Genomic DNA, 21,243 nt, shown 5'->3' on the forward strand with positions numbered 1-21,243 from the left:
TGCATATTGATGTTGATACAAACAACTCGCAACAAAAATACAATTAATTTCTTATTTGCAGAAAAAATATTTTTTCAAACTAGCACTTTTACAGGACCGCAGAAACGCATGAGCGACAACATGGCCGAGACTCTGGCCGAAGTGGTTTTACAGCATGTTGATAAAAAGGGGCATATAAATTCACTTGAACTAGCAATAGAGTTGAAAGAAGACCACCAAAAAATTGTTGGGGCCATAAAGAGTCTTCAGTCATTTGGAGAGGTGATACCTTTATTCGAAACCAACACATAACAATTCTGCAAGCGAAAAATATCAGATGATGCAATAAATGAATCATTCTGTTATTGTAAAGGCCCTATTGTAAATGTGTATGTTATTTCCTTATGTCGTAAGATGACTTTATAGACAGTCCAAGTTAATTCATTAATCCATCCGAGTTGTCCCATTTCCTTAGTTAACTTTTTCAAAGCTGTGCAATATGAGGCAGGCATTACCTTAGTCCAAATAATTATGAAGTCTGGCAAGGCTATTTTATTTTTTTTTCTGGGACGCCTTCCTACGACGTCATAACGCTGAAGCCATTTTTTACGTCTTGAGTTTGAGAGCAAATTTGGGGGGGAACTTTGACACCTAATTTTGACGAGAACTTTTCGTTGCCGGTTAAAAAAAATTACGTAGTTACAAAGTCCTATCTTTTTTAGTGGAAGAAGACGTCAAGTCTTCTGAAGACTTAAGGGGCCGACCATTGGCTTTGAGTCTCCGTATGCCGCATTCATTTCGTGTATTACAATTTCAAAACAACTTAGATTCCTGACACCGATTTTTACACATGATTGGGCATCTGAATCATTTAATTTGTAAATTATGATTGTAAAACAATCACTATCGTAAATATGACCCTTTTATTTATGTAAATTATTAGATTTCATCTCATCCACATGAACGTAATTTGTTTACTTGTAACAGGATGTTTTAACTGTAAATATTTGTATTACGCATGCGTGAATTTGGTATCGGTACAACTCGCCCTGTTTACAATTTCGCCCTTGAAGTTACGAATTTGCAATCCTGCAGACAAGAAGATTTTATTTTTATATAAATAAAAAGGATATATAAAGTGTTATCTTTATTCATGGGTTTCCTTTGTCATGTGAATTAGATGCCCTTCGTAGCATACATGTGAACCTCCCGTTTAGGAGAAAAAACTCCCGTGTATGAAATTTTTCAGACGCCATATTTGATCATTTCTTACTACTGTACGGGTGTAATTGACACCTGTGTTAAATTTTACCTGAACATCAAAGAAGATGTATAATTATATGGCTTCACTTGACAGCTTGGGTGTCAAACATACTGGTAATCAACGATGTTTACCTCCGGCTAACTGCCGTTGTGTTATCAAAACGATGTGTATTGGGAATATTGAAATACTTTTTTGTTACTTCCCTTTGTTTTATCCTGTTTTCAGTTATTTTGCTTTTAAAAATGTAAATGGTAAAAAGACTATAAATGATTAATATTTTAATCAAATAATCATAAAAGGATGTTGATTAAATGAATTTAAATGATTTTGGACAAATAAAAAAATTAAAATTTATAAATTATTTTATTAATTTAGACCTCCTTTCAAGGATTAAATTGAAGTTTATATACTAAATTTGTTTATAACTGGTTAGAAATCAACATAAAATATGTGCAACTAGGCTAATAGTCTAGCTTCTGCTATCTTCATGTATAATTTTTCTACCGATTTAATATACAACTAGAATTATGCAAACAGACTTAAGGAAAAGGCATGTAAGTCATGTAAGTTCATACAAATATGACACTTTTTCTAGACAATCCAGATCTTGCAAAATACATCGCTAAAAATTGTAACCTTTAATTTTGTTGTTGTGCAGTAAAAACCCATATGGGAACTTTCAAAAGTTGGCAGGTATGTAACAAGTCTTACTATTTTTATGCTCCATTTATGGGCAATATGTTTTCTAGTCTGTCCGTCCGTCCTGCTTCTGGTTATAAAGTTTATGGTCGAGGTAGTTTTTGATGAAGTTGAAATCCAATCAACTTGAAACTTAGTACACATGTGTTCCTCTTGATATGATCTTCTTAATTACTGCCAAATTAAAGATTTTACCTAATTTTCATAGTCAACTGAACATAGAAAATGATTGTACGGATGGGAAATCCATGTACTTATGACCTTTTCTTGTTTGAAGAAAAAAAATACATTTTAACGATAATGGAACAAAGCAGCCTGGGTAAGTGGGGCTGCTTTTATGGTAATTCAAGTTACCTTTTATTCACCTTCTTCCACTTCAGAGCTATCAGCTCTTTGATTGTGCTTATTGATTTAAAATATTTCCAGAAATATACAAAAGAAAGGATTAAATAAGATATGATTCCATTTGAAGTGGGGGGATATTTATTTTGTTTGGAAATGATTTCCCACAATTACCAACGAAACGTCACTTCCACTCCAGTGATTATAAAATTTAAAATCCGTTAAAATTTAACAGACCCGAATTTCCGGATAATGTAAATCAAACGTTCCGGCAATTGGGATCCATTAAAATTAAAAAATGGTGTTGGGTTGGGGATTTGTCCATGGTGGTGGGTTGTACATATGTTAGTGACACATCTCCATTAATCCTGTTAGGGAGTGTTCATGGATACCACTGTACCCTCCAAGCTTCTGATGGGAGCTCCTAATAATGAAGGTATCAACCGAAACATGCATACTTTAGCTACAAGAAAGTTTACATAATTTTAAAGCATTTGTCCTCAGCAAAGCTAACATATATACTAAATTACATAATTCTGTATTAACAGTTAATAAAAGCAGAACAGATAGTTAATAAAAGATGGGAATTAACTGATGAAGGAAGAGATGTTGCCACTAACGGGAGTCATGAAGCCAGGGTGTACTATGCCATCCCTGATGCTGGAACTTCACAAGCACAAATTATGGTATGTATCAATCTGCTTACCAAGTCCAATCAAAGTTGTGATTCTGTTAATATAAATGAGAAGATATTGTAAGAGTGGCAATGAGACACCTGTCCATCCAAGTCACAATATGTAAAAATTAAAGATACATGTAAAAGTACGACCTTCATCAATACAGAGTCTTGTTTTTAAAAATTAATTATTTTGTTTTTGTTAGTGGATTAGGAAGATTTTGCAGATGCATCTTACTCGTATGAACTAGTTGAGATGCAAAAGAACATGTATGTCTACCAGTTTAAATACTCATGATTCATCTCAATACTTTATCACAAGAGTAAAACATTTATCATTTCTACTTAATGAAACACAAACAATAATAATACCACATGCTCAATACTTTATACTGTTACAAGAATGAATTTAAAACAAAGGTTTAATGTAATGCGTTTCACTCATCATTCAAATTTATAGGACATATAATTTCAAAATCGAAAGTAGAATAATCAATTCTTGAGGAATTTGCTTTGTTGACTTCAGCTGTAAATATATATATGAAATTAACAGTTTAAATAAAAGGATACTGAATTTGAAATCTAATGTGAAAAAATTCTTTGGCCTTCAGTTATAATGTATGTTGTCAAGTTGTCGCCATCTAATTTTGAGAGGTTTTCTTACTTACAAATATATTAGCAAGATTTATCCAATTTTCAATGAACTGTCAAATTATATTTTTCCACATGCATCATGCAAGACCAGGGACCTCAATATTTTACCTGAATAAGAAATATTCAGTTGTTACCTAGACTGACATTTATACATAGTTGATCCAAGACAAGGGACCTCAATATTTTACCTGAATAATAAATATTCAGTTGTTACCTAGACTGACCTTTATACATAGTTGTTCCAAGATATATGTATAAACAAATACATTATTAAAATTGTCAATGCTTGTACTTACAGAAAACTGTACCTAATGCTAAGATTGGATTCAGTAAAGCTATGCAGGCAGGATGGATCGTGATGGATAAAAAGGCTGAAGGAGGACCAAAGGTCAACAAAAAGGTAAGATTAGAATAGAACACTATTTTTTTCTTGTACTGATTTATAAGTACTCTTCTTTTCATGATTATCTGGATTCCTTGATTGACTCAGAAAATGTATTAATAAATTCTGTTAACATAGATTACTGTTATTGGTCTTACTGGAAATTTTAATAATGTGCAATACCTTCATACATACATTTTACATGTTGAAAGCTGCATGATCAGTGTTCAAACTGAACAAGATACATTATAAATTTATGTTTGGAATTACTTGCATAAGTCTTTCAAGTAACAATATAAAACTCTGAAATTTTCCCTTTATTAAAAAGATCACAAAAAAAACTTATAATCAAAAGAAGACTATTTTTAGCTTATCTGACCTGTTCTTCCTTTTTCCAGGCTGACAAAATAGAAGACGTTATTCAGAAGAACCTCGTGAAACTTCAACAGGATCAGACAGATTCCTTAACAGATGAGCAAAAGGCTGAATACAAGAAGAGAAAACTTATTACAGAAGTGTACGTTTATAATTTATTTACACTAATAGATGAGATTTGTTTTATGATAGATAGTGATATAAAATCTTAATTTACCTATCGCATCTTTTGCAAAATTCATAGTTTTGGCTTTCTCACATCACAAAATTAAAATTATCTTTAAACTTTTGCATTCAGTCACTACAATAAGGCCAATTAAAATTAATTGATAGATTTTCATCCCCGCCCGCCCCGATTTTTTTAATTTTTGAAAAAATTATGATTTCTGGATTTTGTTCATTTCCGTTACCGGTAACTGTCGATAATTTCGCTTCATGTAAAACTTCCTGTTTCAAAATACGGTTTTCGTATTTCACAGAGTATTCTTACTGAAATCATAAAGTCGATATATTCTGATCTATGATGACAAAATCCTTTACCGAGAATAGAGATTGATTACGAGATACGCTGTGTCCAAGAACGCAAATCGTCGTATGTCACAAATGACACAAATGTTTGTAAATAAAACACCTTGGATTTATTTTATTTATACAATGACTTTGTGTCAAGAAATTTTGACTGTGAATGAAACCCAAAAGCGTAAAAATCGTGGAACACATTTGACTGGAATAAAGAAATTTACACAAGCATGAACTTTTTAGATTGGTGACTGTATATTGAGTTCAGAAAATCGACAAACATACGCATTTTTAATTTATTAATTTATAGCAAGCTCTTAGATTTAGATTTAGCCATGCCTTTCGTTTTTTGTAGAAAAACAGCAAACATCCTCTGTCACAATACCCAAGATAGAGTCATTAAACAACTTTATGTTTTACATCGTAATTATATTTGCATCTTGCATACTAAGGACCGATTATTTCAACACTGTTTGAGTTTCATTTTATTCTGTACTTATCGTACTTGTGTTGCATACCAATGCATTTGCTTCATTTTTATTAGGACAACAAAACATTGCTTAGAAAGCAAAATACATTTGATGTAGGTAGTCCAACTGAAGAGAAAATTTCTCCACATTTCTGCTGTTTACTATAAAATAGGTTCCTAAAGCGGCAATTACATGAATAACAGTGATTGCCAATCAGAGATATATATTTACGAATTTGAAAAAGCGGCACCAGCATATGGAGTATATGTGTCTCAATTGATACGTTACTCTAGAGGTAGCTCAAATTACGATGATTTTGTTGAACGAGGAATACTGCTTTCTCAAAAGTTGCAAAGACAGGGCTATGAGTCAATCAAATTAAGGTCATCACTCAAGCAATTTTATGGTCCCATCATGAGCTGATTGGCCATTATGACAAAAGTGTGTCAGAAATCATATCTCAGTGATATTCTTCCTCAGTCATAATAACCTTCCATCATTACCGAACTGAACAAAGAAATAACATGACGGGTGCCGTATACGGTGCAGGAAATGCTTACCCTTCCGGAGCACCTGATTTCACTCCTGGTTTTTAGTGGAGTTCGTGTTGTTTCCTACTTATTATTTGTAACTGTTGATGTAAATGTCTTTTGGTTTAATGAGTCTTTGGTTACTCCTTGGTTTTAATTGTTATTGTCTTATACAAGACACCTTATGGATGTATTTACATGATATAAGCTTATTATTACACTTGCATATATGAATAACACGTGACCAGACGGTTTCATATGAAATAAAATTTAAAAAATAAAATCCTCCCACCCGCCCCATTTTTTTCAAAAATTTGGATGAAAATCTAATTAATTTTAGTTGGCCTAATTAAAAGAGAATTGAAATTCATTGAAGACATGAAAACTGCATTTGTAATTTTTGCATTTGAGTTTTTAAATTGAAGAACTGATATTTATTGACATGAAAAGTATATCCTCTTTTGAAAATTTGCTGTTTGTTAAAGTTTATCATTGTAACAGTCATTTATAGAAAAAAAAAATTGTTTTGGTTTGTTTTTGAAATAGCTTACTTCTATATGTTGTGTTTAGTTCTTTGTGTCTTTTATTTCAGTCATTCTTCAGTTTTAGTTTAAACTATGTTAAGTAGACTTTACAGACAACAAAAATGACTTTATTATTTAAATTAAAGTTAAAAGGATAACAAATTGAATACATATTTATCATTTTTTTGTAGAAAAATAACAAGCTATGAAATCACAAAGGGAGATAACTTCAGTCTTACCATAGAGAAACCAGAAGTTGATCTCACACCGGAAATGTTACAAAGGTATAGATATTTAATTGATTTCATCTCTTTATGACCTAAAATTATACTTAAAAATGAGAAGAAAAATTTAAAACACATTAAACAGTACAACAGTTAATATGAAAAACAACAACTGAGAAGATATAGGTACATACAAAGACATACAACAAACCGTCTATATTACCTGTAGATTCAGACACAAAATTTGGGTTTAAACCATTTATCTATCTAGACTATTGTTATGAACAGGTATTGAAAGTAATTGATATTCATATGAAAGTAAGGAGATGTGGTATAATTGGCAATGAGACAACTATCCATCAAGATCAAACAACAAAGATGTAATCAGATTCAGGTCACTGTACAGCCTTCAACAATGAACAAACCATACATTATAGTAAGCTATATAAAAAAGATAGTGTTATGACAAAATGTGTGATTAAATGTAGATGGCATAGTGAAAAAAGTATTCTTTATTTCTTTTTTCTGATGTTAGGTAGACAGTCTTAAAGAATATATATTTTTTTTAAATTTTTACACCAATTACAAGGGGGGAAAACAATTTTCTGTTTTTATGCTCCATTATGGACATTATGTTTTCTGGTCTGTGGGTCTGTTTGTTTGTTCGTCTGTCCTGCTTCAGGTTAAAGTTTCTGGTCAAGGTTGTTTTTGATGAAGTTGAAGTTGAGTCAACTAGAAACTTAGTACACATGTTCCCTATGATATGATCTTTCTAAATTTAATGCCAAATAAGAGTTTTTACCCCACTTTCACAATCCACTGAACATAGAAAATGATAGTGCGGATAGGGCATCTGTGTACTATGGACAAATTCTTGTTACTCTATAAGTTTACGACAGTAAAAAGAGTGACATAGAGTCAAAAGAGTATTTAAAGACAGAATTTGTAAAACATTCTCTTTTTCATTTCAGTGGTTCATGGAAAACAAAAAATTTCAAGGAATATAACTTTGATGCTTTAGGTATTCCACCAAATGGTGGACATTTACATCCCTTATTGAAGGTCAGAGCAGCTTACAGACAGATCTTCTTAGAAATGGGGTATTTACATTTTAAAAAATATTAAAAGTCTATGAATGTTAACTTGTTTACATGTGACACTGTACTCTAGAATGACAAATACCATTCAATTTTTACATCTTTTGAACGTGGAGAAAAAATGTCTTTTTGTGTAGAATCCAGAATAAGAAAGGAAGAAGTAATGAGAAAAATAGAGATAAAATGTATTTTTAGCACAAAATGTATGTACAATTAATGTATACGGATATAGGATAAATGCATAAAAAAAGATGTAATTGTGAACTATGTATCCACTTTACTATAATAAGATATAGTATACGTAGTTATGTTTATTTAAATACAATAAAAGTTAATTATAATGAAAAGTTGATCCATGATTTATAGAAAAAAAAAGAAGACTTTCTTTATGTGATTTTGTGTGCGCAGCATCTTATTAAAATTGTCATATAATATATCAGTTTCACAGAAATGCCAACCAATAACTTTGTTGAGAGTTGTTTCTGGAATTTCGATGCACTTTTCCAACCACAACAGCATCCTGCTAGAGATGCCCATGACACCTTCTTTGTATCAGGTAAACTTTATTACACACATATACACATACAACATCCTGCCAGAGACGCCCATGACACCTTCTTTATATCAGGTAATCTTAAACACACACACATACATACAACATCCTGCAAGAGATGCCTATGACACCTTCTTTGTATCAGGTCAAATTAAACAGATGCACACACACATACATACACACTAATGTATGTTCCAACCACAACAGAATCCTGCTAGAGATGCCAATGCCACTTTCTTTGTATTAGGTAAACTTGAACACACACTCACACACAGACACACTTGTTTTAGTGTTATATGTGTATTGATGTAATTTTCCATCCACAATAACATCAAGTTTTAAAACCCTAACAGTTGTAGATATGTCAAAATGGATGAATTTATCAGTCAAAACTATTTTTCAATATTTGTGTTTATATGTTATCATATTTACTAACAAAATCATTTATACGATGTTTAAAGACATAAAATTGTACCTTGTGCATTAGTGGTCTCTGTGATAGCAAAGGTTACTGGACAATATTGGTGTATTCTCTGTTTCAGGCATTATATGGTTAATAAAATCAATAGTATTAAGGCTTTTAACCATTCACAAGGTTTAAGAAATATTCTGCAAAAAACAATGATGTAAAGGTGAATGATATATAGTGTCCTTAGCCTTTTAAAATGGTTATGTAGTGAGCAAGAACATTGATAATATTTTACTGTATGTAGTTAATATATATGTAATAGGAATTTAATCTTTTACAGAGCCACAGGTTTCAGATATAAAACGGGTTCCTCCAGATTATTTACAAAGAGTTAAAAGAGTACATGCTGAAGGAGGTTATGGGTCTCAAGGGTAATATATTAATATATCTAATATCTTATCTTGTTCAGTGTGGTTACCAATGAGCAGGTCCTATCTGATTCCCTTGTTGTTTATGAGTTTAAATTGAAAATTAGTTTGTTAGACATTGATTGGATATTTCGCACTAGATTTACCTGAATTTCATCATTTAATATTTCGTTAATTGTGGAATTGATATGATGCACACAAAAAGTTAATACTTCGGCATACATAACATAATATTTTTTTAAAGGTATAACTACGGTAGATTGAATACTTTGGCATACATAAACTCAATTCTATTACAGGTATAAGGTAGAATGGAAAACAGAAGAAGCAGAGAAAAATATCCTAAGAACTCATACTACAGCTGTTAGTGCTAGAATGCTGTATAAATTAGCTCAACAGGTAAGGTTAATTAATATGTATAGACAAACTCTTAATGTTAATGATAACAACGTAGATAATACAATGTAGAATGCGATCATCCTGGAAAATGATAAAATGAAATAGGTTTTTAGCTCACCTGGCCTAAAAGGCCATGTGAGCTTTTCTCATCACTTGGCGTCCGTCGTCGTCGTCGTTAACAATTTTTCAAACATCTTCTCCTCTGAAACTACTGAATGGATTTGAATGAAACTTAAAATAATTGTTCCTTAGATTATCCTGCATAAAGTGTGTGCTTCGATTTTTGATCCATCAAAAAACATGGCTGCCGTTACTTAAAATAGAACATAGGGGTCAAATGCAGTTTTTGGTTTATATCTCAAAAACGGAAGCATTTAGAGCAAATCTGACATGGGGTAGAAATGTTCATTAGGTCAAGATCTATCAGCCCAGAAATTTTCAGATGAATCAAACAAACCATTGTTGGGTTGCTGCCACTTAATTGGTAATTTTAAGGAAATTTTGCAGTTTTTGGTCATTATCTTGAATATTATTATAGATGAAGATAAACTGTAAACAGCAAAAATGATCAGCAAAGTAAGATCTACAAATAGGTTAATATGACCAAAATTGTCAATTGACCCCTTAAGGGGTAAATGTCCTTTAATGACAATTTTTCACAATTTGTTCATCATATTTGCTAACTTTAAAAAATCTTCTCCTCTGAAACTACTGAATGGATTTGGATGAAACTTAGCATGATAGTTCCTTAGATTATCCTTCACAAAGTGTGTGCGTCGTCGTCGTCGTCGTCGTTAACAATTTTTCAAACATCTTCTCCTCTGAAACTACTGAATGGATTTGAATGAAACTTAAAATAATTGTTCCTTAGATTATCCTGCACAAAGTGTGTGCTTCGATTTTTGATCCATCAAAAAACATGGCTGCCGTTACTTAAAATAGAACATAGGGGTCAAATGCAGTTTTTGGCTTATATCTCAAAAACGGAAGCATTTAGAGCAAATCTGACATGGGGTAGAAATGTTCATTAGGTCAAGATCTAATCAGCCCAGAAATTTTCAGATGAATCAAACAAACCATTGTTGGGTTGCTGCCACTTAATTGGTAATTTTAAGGAAATTTTGCAGTTTTTGGTCATTATCTTGAATATTATTATAGATGAAGATAAACTGTAAACAGCAAAAATGATCAGCAAAGTAAGATCTACAAATAGGTTAATATGACCAAAATTGTCAATTGACCCCTTAAGGGGGCTCGCGGGTCTAAATGATTTTTTTTATTTAATATAGGATTTCTCTATATTTTTCTATAAATGAACTTTATCTTATACTTAATAGAAAAATGAAATAAAAAAATGGGGTCACCGTTCATTTACGCTCACAATCTGCCTTCGAAAGGAGCATACATTTTTGTTAATGTCCTTTTTTTCTGTTGAACTAATAGGAGAAATAGCGGCAATATCGAAATAAAAAAAGAACTAAATTACAGAAATCACTAAAATTTTACAATTATTTAGTCTATGTACAGCTTATTCGAAAACAACAATAAAAAATATAGGTCACCGATGAGTTAGAAAAGATATTTCAATTTTTATGCCAAAAAATGGCATTTTTGCACCAAAGGGAGATAATTTGAAGCTTTTTCAATGACATCTACATTTTAAAAGTCCGCTGGGGCCAACACGAATTTATTTTTTGGAATGATTTTTGTACCATATGATAAAGTAACAGCTACTAAAGGTAATCAATAAAATTTGTAATGAAAAATTAACGTTTAATTTTTTTCTGAAAATCTTATACCCGCGAGCCTCCTTAAGGGGTAAATGTCCTTTAATGACAATTTTTCACAATTTGTTCATCATATTTGCTAACTTTAAAACATCTTCTCCTCTGAAACTACTGAATGGATTTGGATGAAACTTAGCATGATAGTTCCTTAGATTATCCTTCACAAAGTGTGTGCTTCGATTTTTGATCCGTCAAAAAACATGGCCGCCCTTACTTTAAATAGAACATAGGGGTCAAATGCAGTTTTTGGCTTATATCTCAAAAACGAAAGCATTTAGAGCAAATCTGACATGGGGTTAAAATGTTCATTAGGTCAAGATCTATCAGCCCTGAAATTTTCAGACGAATCAAACAAACCATTGTTGGGTTGCTGCCACTTAATTGGTAATTTTAAGGAAATTTTGCAGTTTTTGGTCATTATCTTGAATATCATTATAGATAAAGATAAACTGTAAACAGCAAAAATTATCAGTAAAGTAAGATCTACAAATAAGTTAAATATGACCAAAATTGTCAATTGACCCCTTAAGGGGTTATTGTCCTTTAATGACAATTTTTTCACAATTTGTTCATCATATTTGCTAACTTTAAAAAATCTTCTCCTCTAAAACTACTCAACCAAATTCAACCAAACTTCAACTGAATGATCAGTAGGGTGTATAAAATAAAGTTTGTGTTTTATTTTCTATTTTGTCTAAAAACATGGCCGTCATGGCTAAAAATAGAACACAGGGTACAAAGTTAACTTTTTTAGTTTTGGTCTATTTTTTTAATACTTTATGCATTAGGTCAACTATATTTGGTGTATGAAAATATTTTATGATCTATATGTCGGTTACGCAGGTTTTATTTGAACTTGACCTCATTTTCACAGTCCATTGCTAAGTTTTAAGTGTTTTGGTCTCATTTTCTTTATTTATAAACAGTAAGTCATATATATTTGTAATATTGAAGAATTGTTAGCTGTACATGTTTGCCTGGCATGGTTCAATATGTTCAATAAGGCATTGTTTACCAGGTGAGCGATTCAGGCTCTTGAGAGCCTCTTGTATATTGTAATTTGCTATTAATGAACAAAAAAATGAATGAAAAACAAATATGTAACAATCCATCAAACGACAACCACTAAATTACAGGCTTCTGTTCTACAATGAGCATAGTCCATACTGAATAGTCAGCTATAAAAGTTCCAGAAATCAAAAATGTATAACAATTCAAACAAGAAAGCTAACGGCCTAATTAATGAACAAAACACAAATATGTATAACATAAAGAAAGCCTATGTACTTTCAAGAACATTTGCACAATCTCTTTGATGGCTCCATAGACAAAATTCTGTACCTATCCAACAAACCATTGATCATATGGCAATTATCATGTCTGCACCTATCAAACATAAATTTGAGAATGGAAACAGGGGATATGTCAAAGAGACAACAACCTGACCAAAGAATTAAAAACAGCCTAAAGCCACCAATGGGTCTTTAATACAGCAAGAAAATCCTGCACTCTGAGAGGAGCTTCAGCTGGCCCCTAAACAAAAATTTGAACTTTTTCAGAGAAAATTGACGACACACTAAACACAAAAACAAAAATGAACCAAAAGTAAAAAACATACAAGACTAACAAATTATCTTGAGAAAATACTATAAAATTGGAGAGGTTTAAAAAGACCTCTAATAAATCAATTGTTGACTTTTGATTTTGATTATGTTGATACAATGATTTATCAACCCCAGAGATATGACATTCACCCTCTGCCATTGGCCTCAGTGAATATCAAATCTTTGGGGTTGATAAAACATTGAATCAACCTTATCAAAATCAAACAAATGTATCAAAACATTTAATGAAAAAAAGGCATTCATTTTATATTTTCAGCATGAAAAATTTTCTATTTACGGCTTATTGGAAAATGACGCAGTCATTGTTCCATAACTGCCGACCTGAACTTCATTACATTTCTCTGCCTACCGCGCTTGGTTTCGTATTTCCTATTTTCCATACAAACTGGAATCTGCTTGTGTTATCTCCATCATCATTGTGTAGTATTAATACAGCCAGGACCCAGTTTACACTGGTTTTTGCTTGTATTCCACTACACTCGAACAAAGTGTTGTAGTTTGACGGGAACCAGTTTTAAAATTTGTAAACTACAAAACGTAATCGGTTATTGTTCATTCCGTTTTGGTGTTTCATACCGACTTATATGGTTTGAATAAGCTTAAGACCCTTCAAACATTAATGTGATAGGTATATTAAAGATTGTTTTACAAAAGGATTGAACTGTTTTACTTTCAAAGTCGTACTATAGGGATATCTGTCATATACGGATTTCCACTCTCACCGGTTAATTTCTTCTTTTACACGTGCTTTGGAAACTTCCTGTTTAATCGCAAGTTTTAAAATTGTTTTTGAGTGAATTAAACTTATTTTAACAATCATGAAGCGTTCCAGAATCATTTTAAAGCAGTTTCTTCTTCTCTTTGATGATGGAAAATAGGTTTTCTCAAGAAAATACCGCAAACGATCGCAGAGGAATTGAAACGTACAAGTCAAGTCGGCACCTGGTTAAATTGGCATCTAGTCAAATCGGCACCTATTTGACGTCAATTCGGCATCCAATAATATTTGTTATAATATTTTCTATTCAATTAATTAATTACTGTTACCAAGTACATAGTGAATATGTTGTTGTGTATTTTGGTAAACCACGAAACGAAAGTGAATATGTAGTGTATAAAGGTAAACAACGAAGCCCTTACAAAAGCTGTTGTTTTAACAATTAGACAATTTGTGTAATTGTAAAAACAAGTCAATTATTAAAATAAAATGGAAAACTATGAGTCCCTTTCAATAAATCAAACTTTCATGCCAAATAATTAGCAAATTTAAGGTGTTTGTCTTTCAGTAAAGTTTAAACAGCATTAAACCAACAATCCTGTAAAATGCTCAACTGGTTGAAATAATGCAGAAAAATACACAATACCTCATGTATTAGTCCAAATAATTATGACGTCTGGCAAGGCTATTTTATTATTTTTCTGGGACGACGTTCGTAGGAAGGCGTCCCAGAAAAAAAATTAACATATCCTTGCGGTTATAGGAAGGTGTTCCAGAATAAAATTAAAAAGCCTTGCCAGACGTAATAATTATTTGGACTATTCATATATATATATATATCATTAAAAATACACCAAAAAAGTCATTAGTTGAGAAAAATAAATATATACAAAATGTACATGAACACCCAAAAATGTGAAAGTTAGTATTTAACTCTTTTTGCTTAAATACTGAAAAAAATTCTGGCAACCCCTTTCTTATTTTTACCCTATTGCGTAAAATACTGTTAAAAATATATATTTAACATGGGTGACGAATTGACTATATCAGGTGTCGATTTTAACCAGGTGCTGATTTGTCCAGGTGCCAATTTAACTAGGTGCCAGTTTGACTAGAATTCTTTGACAAATGTTTGAAACTATCTGAGTTTCATTAGACCTTTGATAGCAGTAACAAAAAGATTATTTACTTAATATTTTGTGGGAGAAGGGGGTTCAGACTGTGTGGTATCAGGTCTGTTTGTGCCCAATACATTTTCGCACCCTACACGTTCGCACATTCACACTCTACTCATTCGCGCCCAATTTTAATTCAAATTCAAGTTGAATAATTGGAAAATCATGGTTGTTGTTTTAAATTGCTTTGGTGTAAATACTGAATGTATTTATAGCTTGGTATGAGTAAAACATTGAAGATTTAAAAGGAAAAAACACAAAAGATAATTGTTTTTAACAGCTTGGTCCCATTGATCTGAAACAACGAAACAATAAAACATAGCAATCCACTAATATAACCAAAACATGATAAAATTTATTCAACACGCAGAAACAAACATAGTCAGAATCTCACTTCATTTTGAAACAAGTCAATGAAACAAGTTATAGCAATACACTAACCAAAACATGATTAAGAGTTATTCAACACAAAATAAAACGTTGACAAAATACCACTTTATTTAGAAAGGATTATTATTATTTTTAGCAATACCTTATCCAAAACATGATTAAGATTTATTCAACACAAAAAAAAATTGCTGTCTCACTTTATTTTGAGACAATGACAACAATTATACTTATAAGAAAACACTTGCTTACAGAGTTATTAAACACAAAACCAATTAAGATTGGGTGCGAACAATGTAGGGTGTGAAAGTGACAGGGGTGAAAATGAGTGGGCGCAAACGTGAATGGAAGCGAACGGACCCAGATTCAGACTATGTACCAGTGAGAAATATACAAGCCTTTCTACGGTATTTATTTGTACAATTCAGCTAGTCTTGACCTATTCATTTGTCTTAAAAAAACAGCCAGTTGTCACCTTCACTTCACACACACACACATATACGAATATCAATTATATGCTCACGATACATGTTGCATTGTTAAACTAATTACGGTATGTGAAAATCAAGGACTTGCATAAAAACTATCCCAATATTAGAGACAGTGGCGTCATTTTTCTTCAGAGCTTTCAGCTCTTTGATGATTTTATACTTTTAGTGTATACAAATGTTATAAGAGTAGATTTACCTTGATAATGCATGTCAAATCTGTCTGTTTCAGGAAACATTCACACCAGTGAAATATTTTTCAATAGACCGAGTGTTCAGAAATGAGACAACTGACGCTACACATCTAGCAGAATTCCACCAGATTGAAGGGGTTGTAGCAGATTATGGATTAACATTAGGAAATCTAATGGGCATTATTGAAGAATTCTTTAAAAAATTAAACATTACAAAGTTACGTTTCAAACCAACCTATAATCCGTATACAGAGCCAAGTATGGAACTATTCAGTTACCATGAAGGTAAGAATACTATCAGTATACAGGGGATTCACTTCCCGAAAAGAGGGCCTCGGTGGCCAAGTTATTTAAATAGTTCTACTACAGTAATCACTAGTCAGTCAACACAGAGGTTGTAAGTTCGAACCCCGCTCGTGCGGATGCACTCGACTACAATCTTAATTGACTAGGATTGTCAGTTTTCCTATCGAAGGTCATTGGTTTTCTCTGAGCACTCTAGCTCCCTCAACCAATAAAAACTGGCTGCCACAAAATAGCACAAAAGTGGCGTTAAAACTGGTGTTAAAACACCAACAATCAATCTTATTAATCATGTTAATAGGGTTCTGATCTGAGTAGATTGAGGAAATTGTTTTTATACCCCCGCTTTAAAAAAGGGGGGTATACTGTTTTACCTCTGTCTGTCCATCAGTCCGTCCGTCAGTCAGTCCGTCCGTCAGTCAGTCCGTCCCATGAAACTTTCGTCACATTTTTCTCAGGAACTACACATCCACCCTTTCTGTAATTTGGTATCAACATTTATATATGTCAGCCATACCGTGTGATGCGTTTTCACATTCATCAATCGACAACTTCCTGTTTACCGAACACTTGTCTGATTTTACACATGATAGCCAAGTTGAAAATTTTCGTCACATTTTTCTCAGGAACTACAATACAAGGATTTCTGAAATTTGGTTTCAGGATTTATATAAGTCAGCTATACAGTGTGATGCGTTTTCAGATTCATCACTCGACAACTTCCTGTTTACCGAACACTTGTATGATTTTACACATGATAGCCAAGTTGAAAATTTTCGTCACATTTTTCTCAGGAACTACAATACAAGGATTTCTGAAATTTGGTTTCAGGATTTATATAAGTCAGCTATACCGTGTGATGCGTTTTCAGATTCATCACTCGACTATTTCCTGTTTAACGAACACTTGTATGATTTTACACATGATAACCAAGTTAAAAATTTTCGTCACATTTTTCTCAGGAACTACAATACAAGGATTTCTGAAATTTGATTTCAGGATTTTTATAAGTCAGCTATACCGTGTGATGCGTTTTCAGATTCATCACTCGACAACTTCCTGTTTACCGAACACTTGCATATTTTTACACTATTAATATTATCCACTTGCGGCGGGGGTATCATCAGTGAGCAGTAGCTCGCAGTTTCACTTGTTTTCTTCGATTTTGTGGTTTTGACAATACACAAGCTAGCCAGTTGGAAATTACTATTTTATCTAGATTATTTGTTCCCCTATACACACAAAATCTTTAAAAAAAAAAATGGTACCTCATAGATGAAATGAATTCACAATAATTAGTCCTCTATTTTAAATATATTAATGTAAATTTTATTTAATACTATGATAAAAGCAGAATAATGTATAATGGTTACTTTTGAAAACAAAGTGAACTCTTGATTGTAAAGATATTTTTCATTTAGACAGTCCAATATTTTGAAGTTCTAGAAAATTTAGTTATACTTATTTTGATGCTGACAGTCAAGTGCATGGTTAGTAAAACTTTGTATTTTAAGAATGCATATATATATATAGTAGATTTAAAGAGACTTGAATTTTTATTGATAGGTTTGAAGAAGTGGGTTGAAATAGGAAATTCAGGAATCTTCCGACCAGAAATGTTGTTACCTATGGGGCTACCTGAGGGTGTGTCTGTGATAGCATGGGGACTCTCATTGGAAAGGTAAGGACACTACTAAAGTTATAACTTTAGTTACAGCTGATTGCATTGAATGTGTAGGTAAAGGTAATATCTTTTGTTAGCTTGCTTGCTAGTTGAACCATGAAGTCATTATAAGGTTTGGTTTACTATTATCCTTTCAAAGAAGTCTAGTCCTACAGTCAGATAGATTGGTTATGTCAACTAGCCTACTCTTAAAAGAGGATAGTTTACCTAACCTAATAATGACTTCACAGTTCAGCTAGCAAGCTAACCAAATCAGCTGTAACTTATATAAAAATTAGAAATAGATGCAGTGTTAAAGTCATTGAGATAGCTACCCAACAACAGAAAATACATGAAAATTTATCTTCATGTCATATTTATATAAGTTGATATAAAATAAATTATCTGGTTCTTAGATACCACTGCATCAGGAAAAAAATAACTTGAAAAATAATTCTACACATTTTAACTGAGCTGTTGATGATTTTAATGAAGAAATAAAGATAAAGCGAACCAGTCAATTTAAGTAGATAATGCAACATCTTCAATTTAAGGGGAAAATTTAAGCAATGATTCAAAAATGCTTTTGAAATCTCGCATGTCTTAGAAATTATTTTTTTGGCTAAATAGACAGGTTGACATGGTTGAAGGTTGAAAACAAGATGTTTGTAGAGAACTGAATTTTACCATGACTCTTGTATCAAAAATTAAACTATATCACTAGGCTAGTGTATCAATTAATGTTTTTCTTTTTTTTCAGACCCACCATGATAAAATATAAAATTGATGACATCAGAACATTAATAGGACCTAAAGTAGATCTTCAAATGGTTTATGATAATCCAATTTGTCGAGTAGAGAAACATTAATGTACAATTAGTTTTATATTAATTTATTAGCTCTAAATGAATAATGTGATAGCAAATTCAGACCAGTTCAGTACCTAGGTAACCAGGTAATAAAAAAATGGCAGAAATAATACACAGAATTTTTTTAGTGTAATTTGTCAGTCCTCTTTGGTATTGATGTCTTTTCGATATCCATTGTAATTATTTGTGCTAGCAACTGTAATCAGCTTACTGATTTATTGTTTTGTATACAGGATTAATATTTGGCTACTTTATGTGAAGAAGAAATACTTGTATTTAATTGCGAATGTTGTACGTCACACCTTTTCCTGTCAGGAGTGGTAATCATGTGCCATAATTGCATCTTGTAAAAATTTGAGATAAAGAATTTTCATCTTGTCATATAAAATATGAACTTAAAATTACAACCCTCCAAAAAAGTAACCAAAACACATGTTATCCTACTTGGTCCATCAATATCAGTTTTATGTGGTGCCAATGTTTTCTAATGCAGTAAAAATCTGTGGTCTTATAAAGTAGCACCGTGAAACCATCGATATGGTAAATGCTGTAATGAGAGATCTTGAAATGAAATGTATTTGGTTTCTATATTACGAATGTATGAATAAAAGTTGTGCAATATCATTGTGATGTTTCTTGTTACTTTATACAGTTTTTTATAAGACTGCAAGAATAAAATAAAAATTTGGTCGTATATTGGTATCACATTGTCGTTATCAGCATTGTTGTCATTTGATCAATCACCAAACATGCCCACTGTTATAAAACAATCGGAAAATACAGTTTTGGCATATACATAAAAAACTAAAGCAGTTAGAGCAAATCTTACATGGATAAAAATCATCATGAGGGCCAAGGTATAACCTCTGTTGAATCATAAGAAAAAATTGGACATTTCATTTGGGAGTTATTTCATCTGAAATATAAGTTTTTGTCAAAATGCCAAAAACAAAAGCAGTTAGAGCAAATTTGACCAGGAATTTATCTGCAGTTCAAAGTCTATTTCCTAAAATTTCAGAAAATTCTGTCAACCTTTATGGAGTTATTGCACCTGAAATATCAAATTCAAATTTTAAAGTTATTAGTACTTTCTTGAAAAACCATAACAGTCTGCAAGAAATTTTAAACCGTTTAAAGTCCATAATAATAGGATCTTCGAATTAGTCAGCTTGGCAGAAATTGTCAAATGACCCCTTAAAGGAGTTATATCCATTCAAAGATCTATTTAACTCATTTTGTTGTAAACTTCATAAAAAATATATTCTTTGGAACTACTGGACCAAATGTTACCAAACTTTACCTGGATGTTCCTTATAATATCTACTTTAAAAATTGAATCAGGGGATTTGATCCTCTGCTCTTGCATAAAATGAAACGTAGGGGAAATGTTTTGTTCAGTATAGAACCAGTCTAGGATTGACATAGGAAAACAATTTGTTTAAAAAGTGTGTAATAACAGAATCAAATCAGTAATTGGCAAATGGTCTATTGATCAGTATGTCAGTGTCTATCTCCTACAAAATCTTAAGAAAAATGAGCCAATTTGGTTTTATTGCGACGGAAATATTTTTAAGACATAATTTACTCATTGAGTGGTATTAAGTGGGCATTATATTTTTAGGTCTGTGCGTTAGTTCCTCTGTGTTCTTTTCACCATTAGTTCGCTCATCTGTCTGTCCCGTTTCTCTTCTCAATTGTGAACTTTCCATTTCTATGTAGCAACATTAAAGCAATGCCTGCATTTAAAGTATATGTCTCCCAATTGATAGGATATCCCCGAGCATGTATTTCCTATCTTGATTTCCTTGATAGAGGGTTGCTGCTCACAAGTAAGTTATTAAACCAAGAGTTCCAAATGGTGCAGTTGAAATCATCCCTTTGTTAAGTTTACGGACACCATCACAAGTTAGTTGATCGTTATTGAATGACTTGCACCGATGATATCGGATATGTTCCTTATGTCGTAACTACAATCCCCTTCCCTTTTCACAAAAGTGATTTACTGAATTAGATTATTTACCAGATTATTTTTAACATGAGCATCACAACCAGTGCCACATGTGGAGCAGAATCTGCTTACCCTTCCCGAGCAGCTGAGATCACCCCAGTTTTTGCTGGGGTAGTGTTGCTTAGTCTTTAATTTTCTATGTTTTGTCTTGTGTAGTATTATTTGTCTGTTTGTCTTTTTCTTTTTAACCGGATTTTTGTGACAAAAATGTCGGTTATTGAATTGGGGATGTACGGCGGGTGGGCGGCAATCAAAGACTTATGGTTCTTGAAAGATTGAAAAATTGAGTTTCCAGTCGTGTCCGTGCATTTAGGCATGAACTGTTCTACCAAAGCTTCTCAAATTTTAATATGTTATTACTGATGACAAAATAGAGGTCAAATTAAATAATGACGATTTTGACTTTTACCGTTCAGGAGTTATGGTTCTTGAAAGATTGAAAAATGGAGTTTACAGTTGTGTCCGTTCATTTACGCATGAACTGTTCTACCAAAGCTGACAA

The 21,243-nt window shown here is 32.2% G+C and overlaps 1 protein-coding gene across 1 annotated transcript; it reads left to right on the forward strand.

Moving 5' to 3' along the window:
* The first annotated feature begins 77 nt into the window (after positions 1-77).
* Positions 78-19,357, forward strand: LOC139522344 (phenylalanine--tRNA ligase alpha subunit-like). Its single transcript, XM_071315879.1, has 12 exons — positions 78-261; positions 2,833-2,970; positions 3,913-4,014; positions 4,395-4,513; positions 6,606-6,698; positions 7,610-7,738; positions 8,176-8,291; positions 9,038-9,128; positions 9,425-9,524; positions 15,937-16,183; positions 17,768-17,882; positions 18,625-19,357. Exons 1-12 carry the CDS (start codon positions 109-111, stop codon positions 18,731-18,733), a joined length of 1,512 nt encoding a protein of 503 aa, XP_071171980.1. The 5' UTR covers positions 78-108; the 3' UTR covers positions 18,734-19,357.
* Positions 19,358-21,243: the final 1,886 nt, after the last annotated feature.

Source organism: Mytilus edulis, chromosome 1 (genome assembly GCF_963676685.1).
Source record: "Mytilus edulis chromosome 1, xbMytEdul2.2, whole genome shotgun sequence".
NCBI classification, from domain to species: Eukaryota; Metazoa; Mollusca; class Bivalvia; order Mytilida; family Mytilidae; genus Mytilus; species Mytilus edulis.

Excerpts from the sequence above, each read along its gene's own strand:
- LOC139522344 (XM_071315879.1), top strand. The coding sequence starts at position 109 with ATGAGCGACAACATGGCCGAGACTCTGGCCGAAGTGGTTTTACAGCAT. Across the intron at positions 2,971-3,912 it reads CTTCACAAGCACAAATTATG|AAAACTGTACCTAATGCTAA; the intron begins GTATGTATCAAT and ends TTGTACTTACAG. Across the intron at positions 6,699-7,609 it reads ACACCGGAAATGTTACAAAG|TGGTTCATGGAAAACAAAAA; the intron begins GTATAGATATTT and ends TTTTCATTTCAG.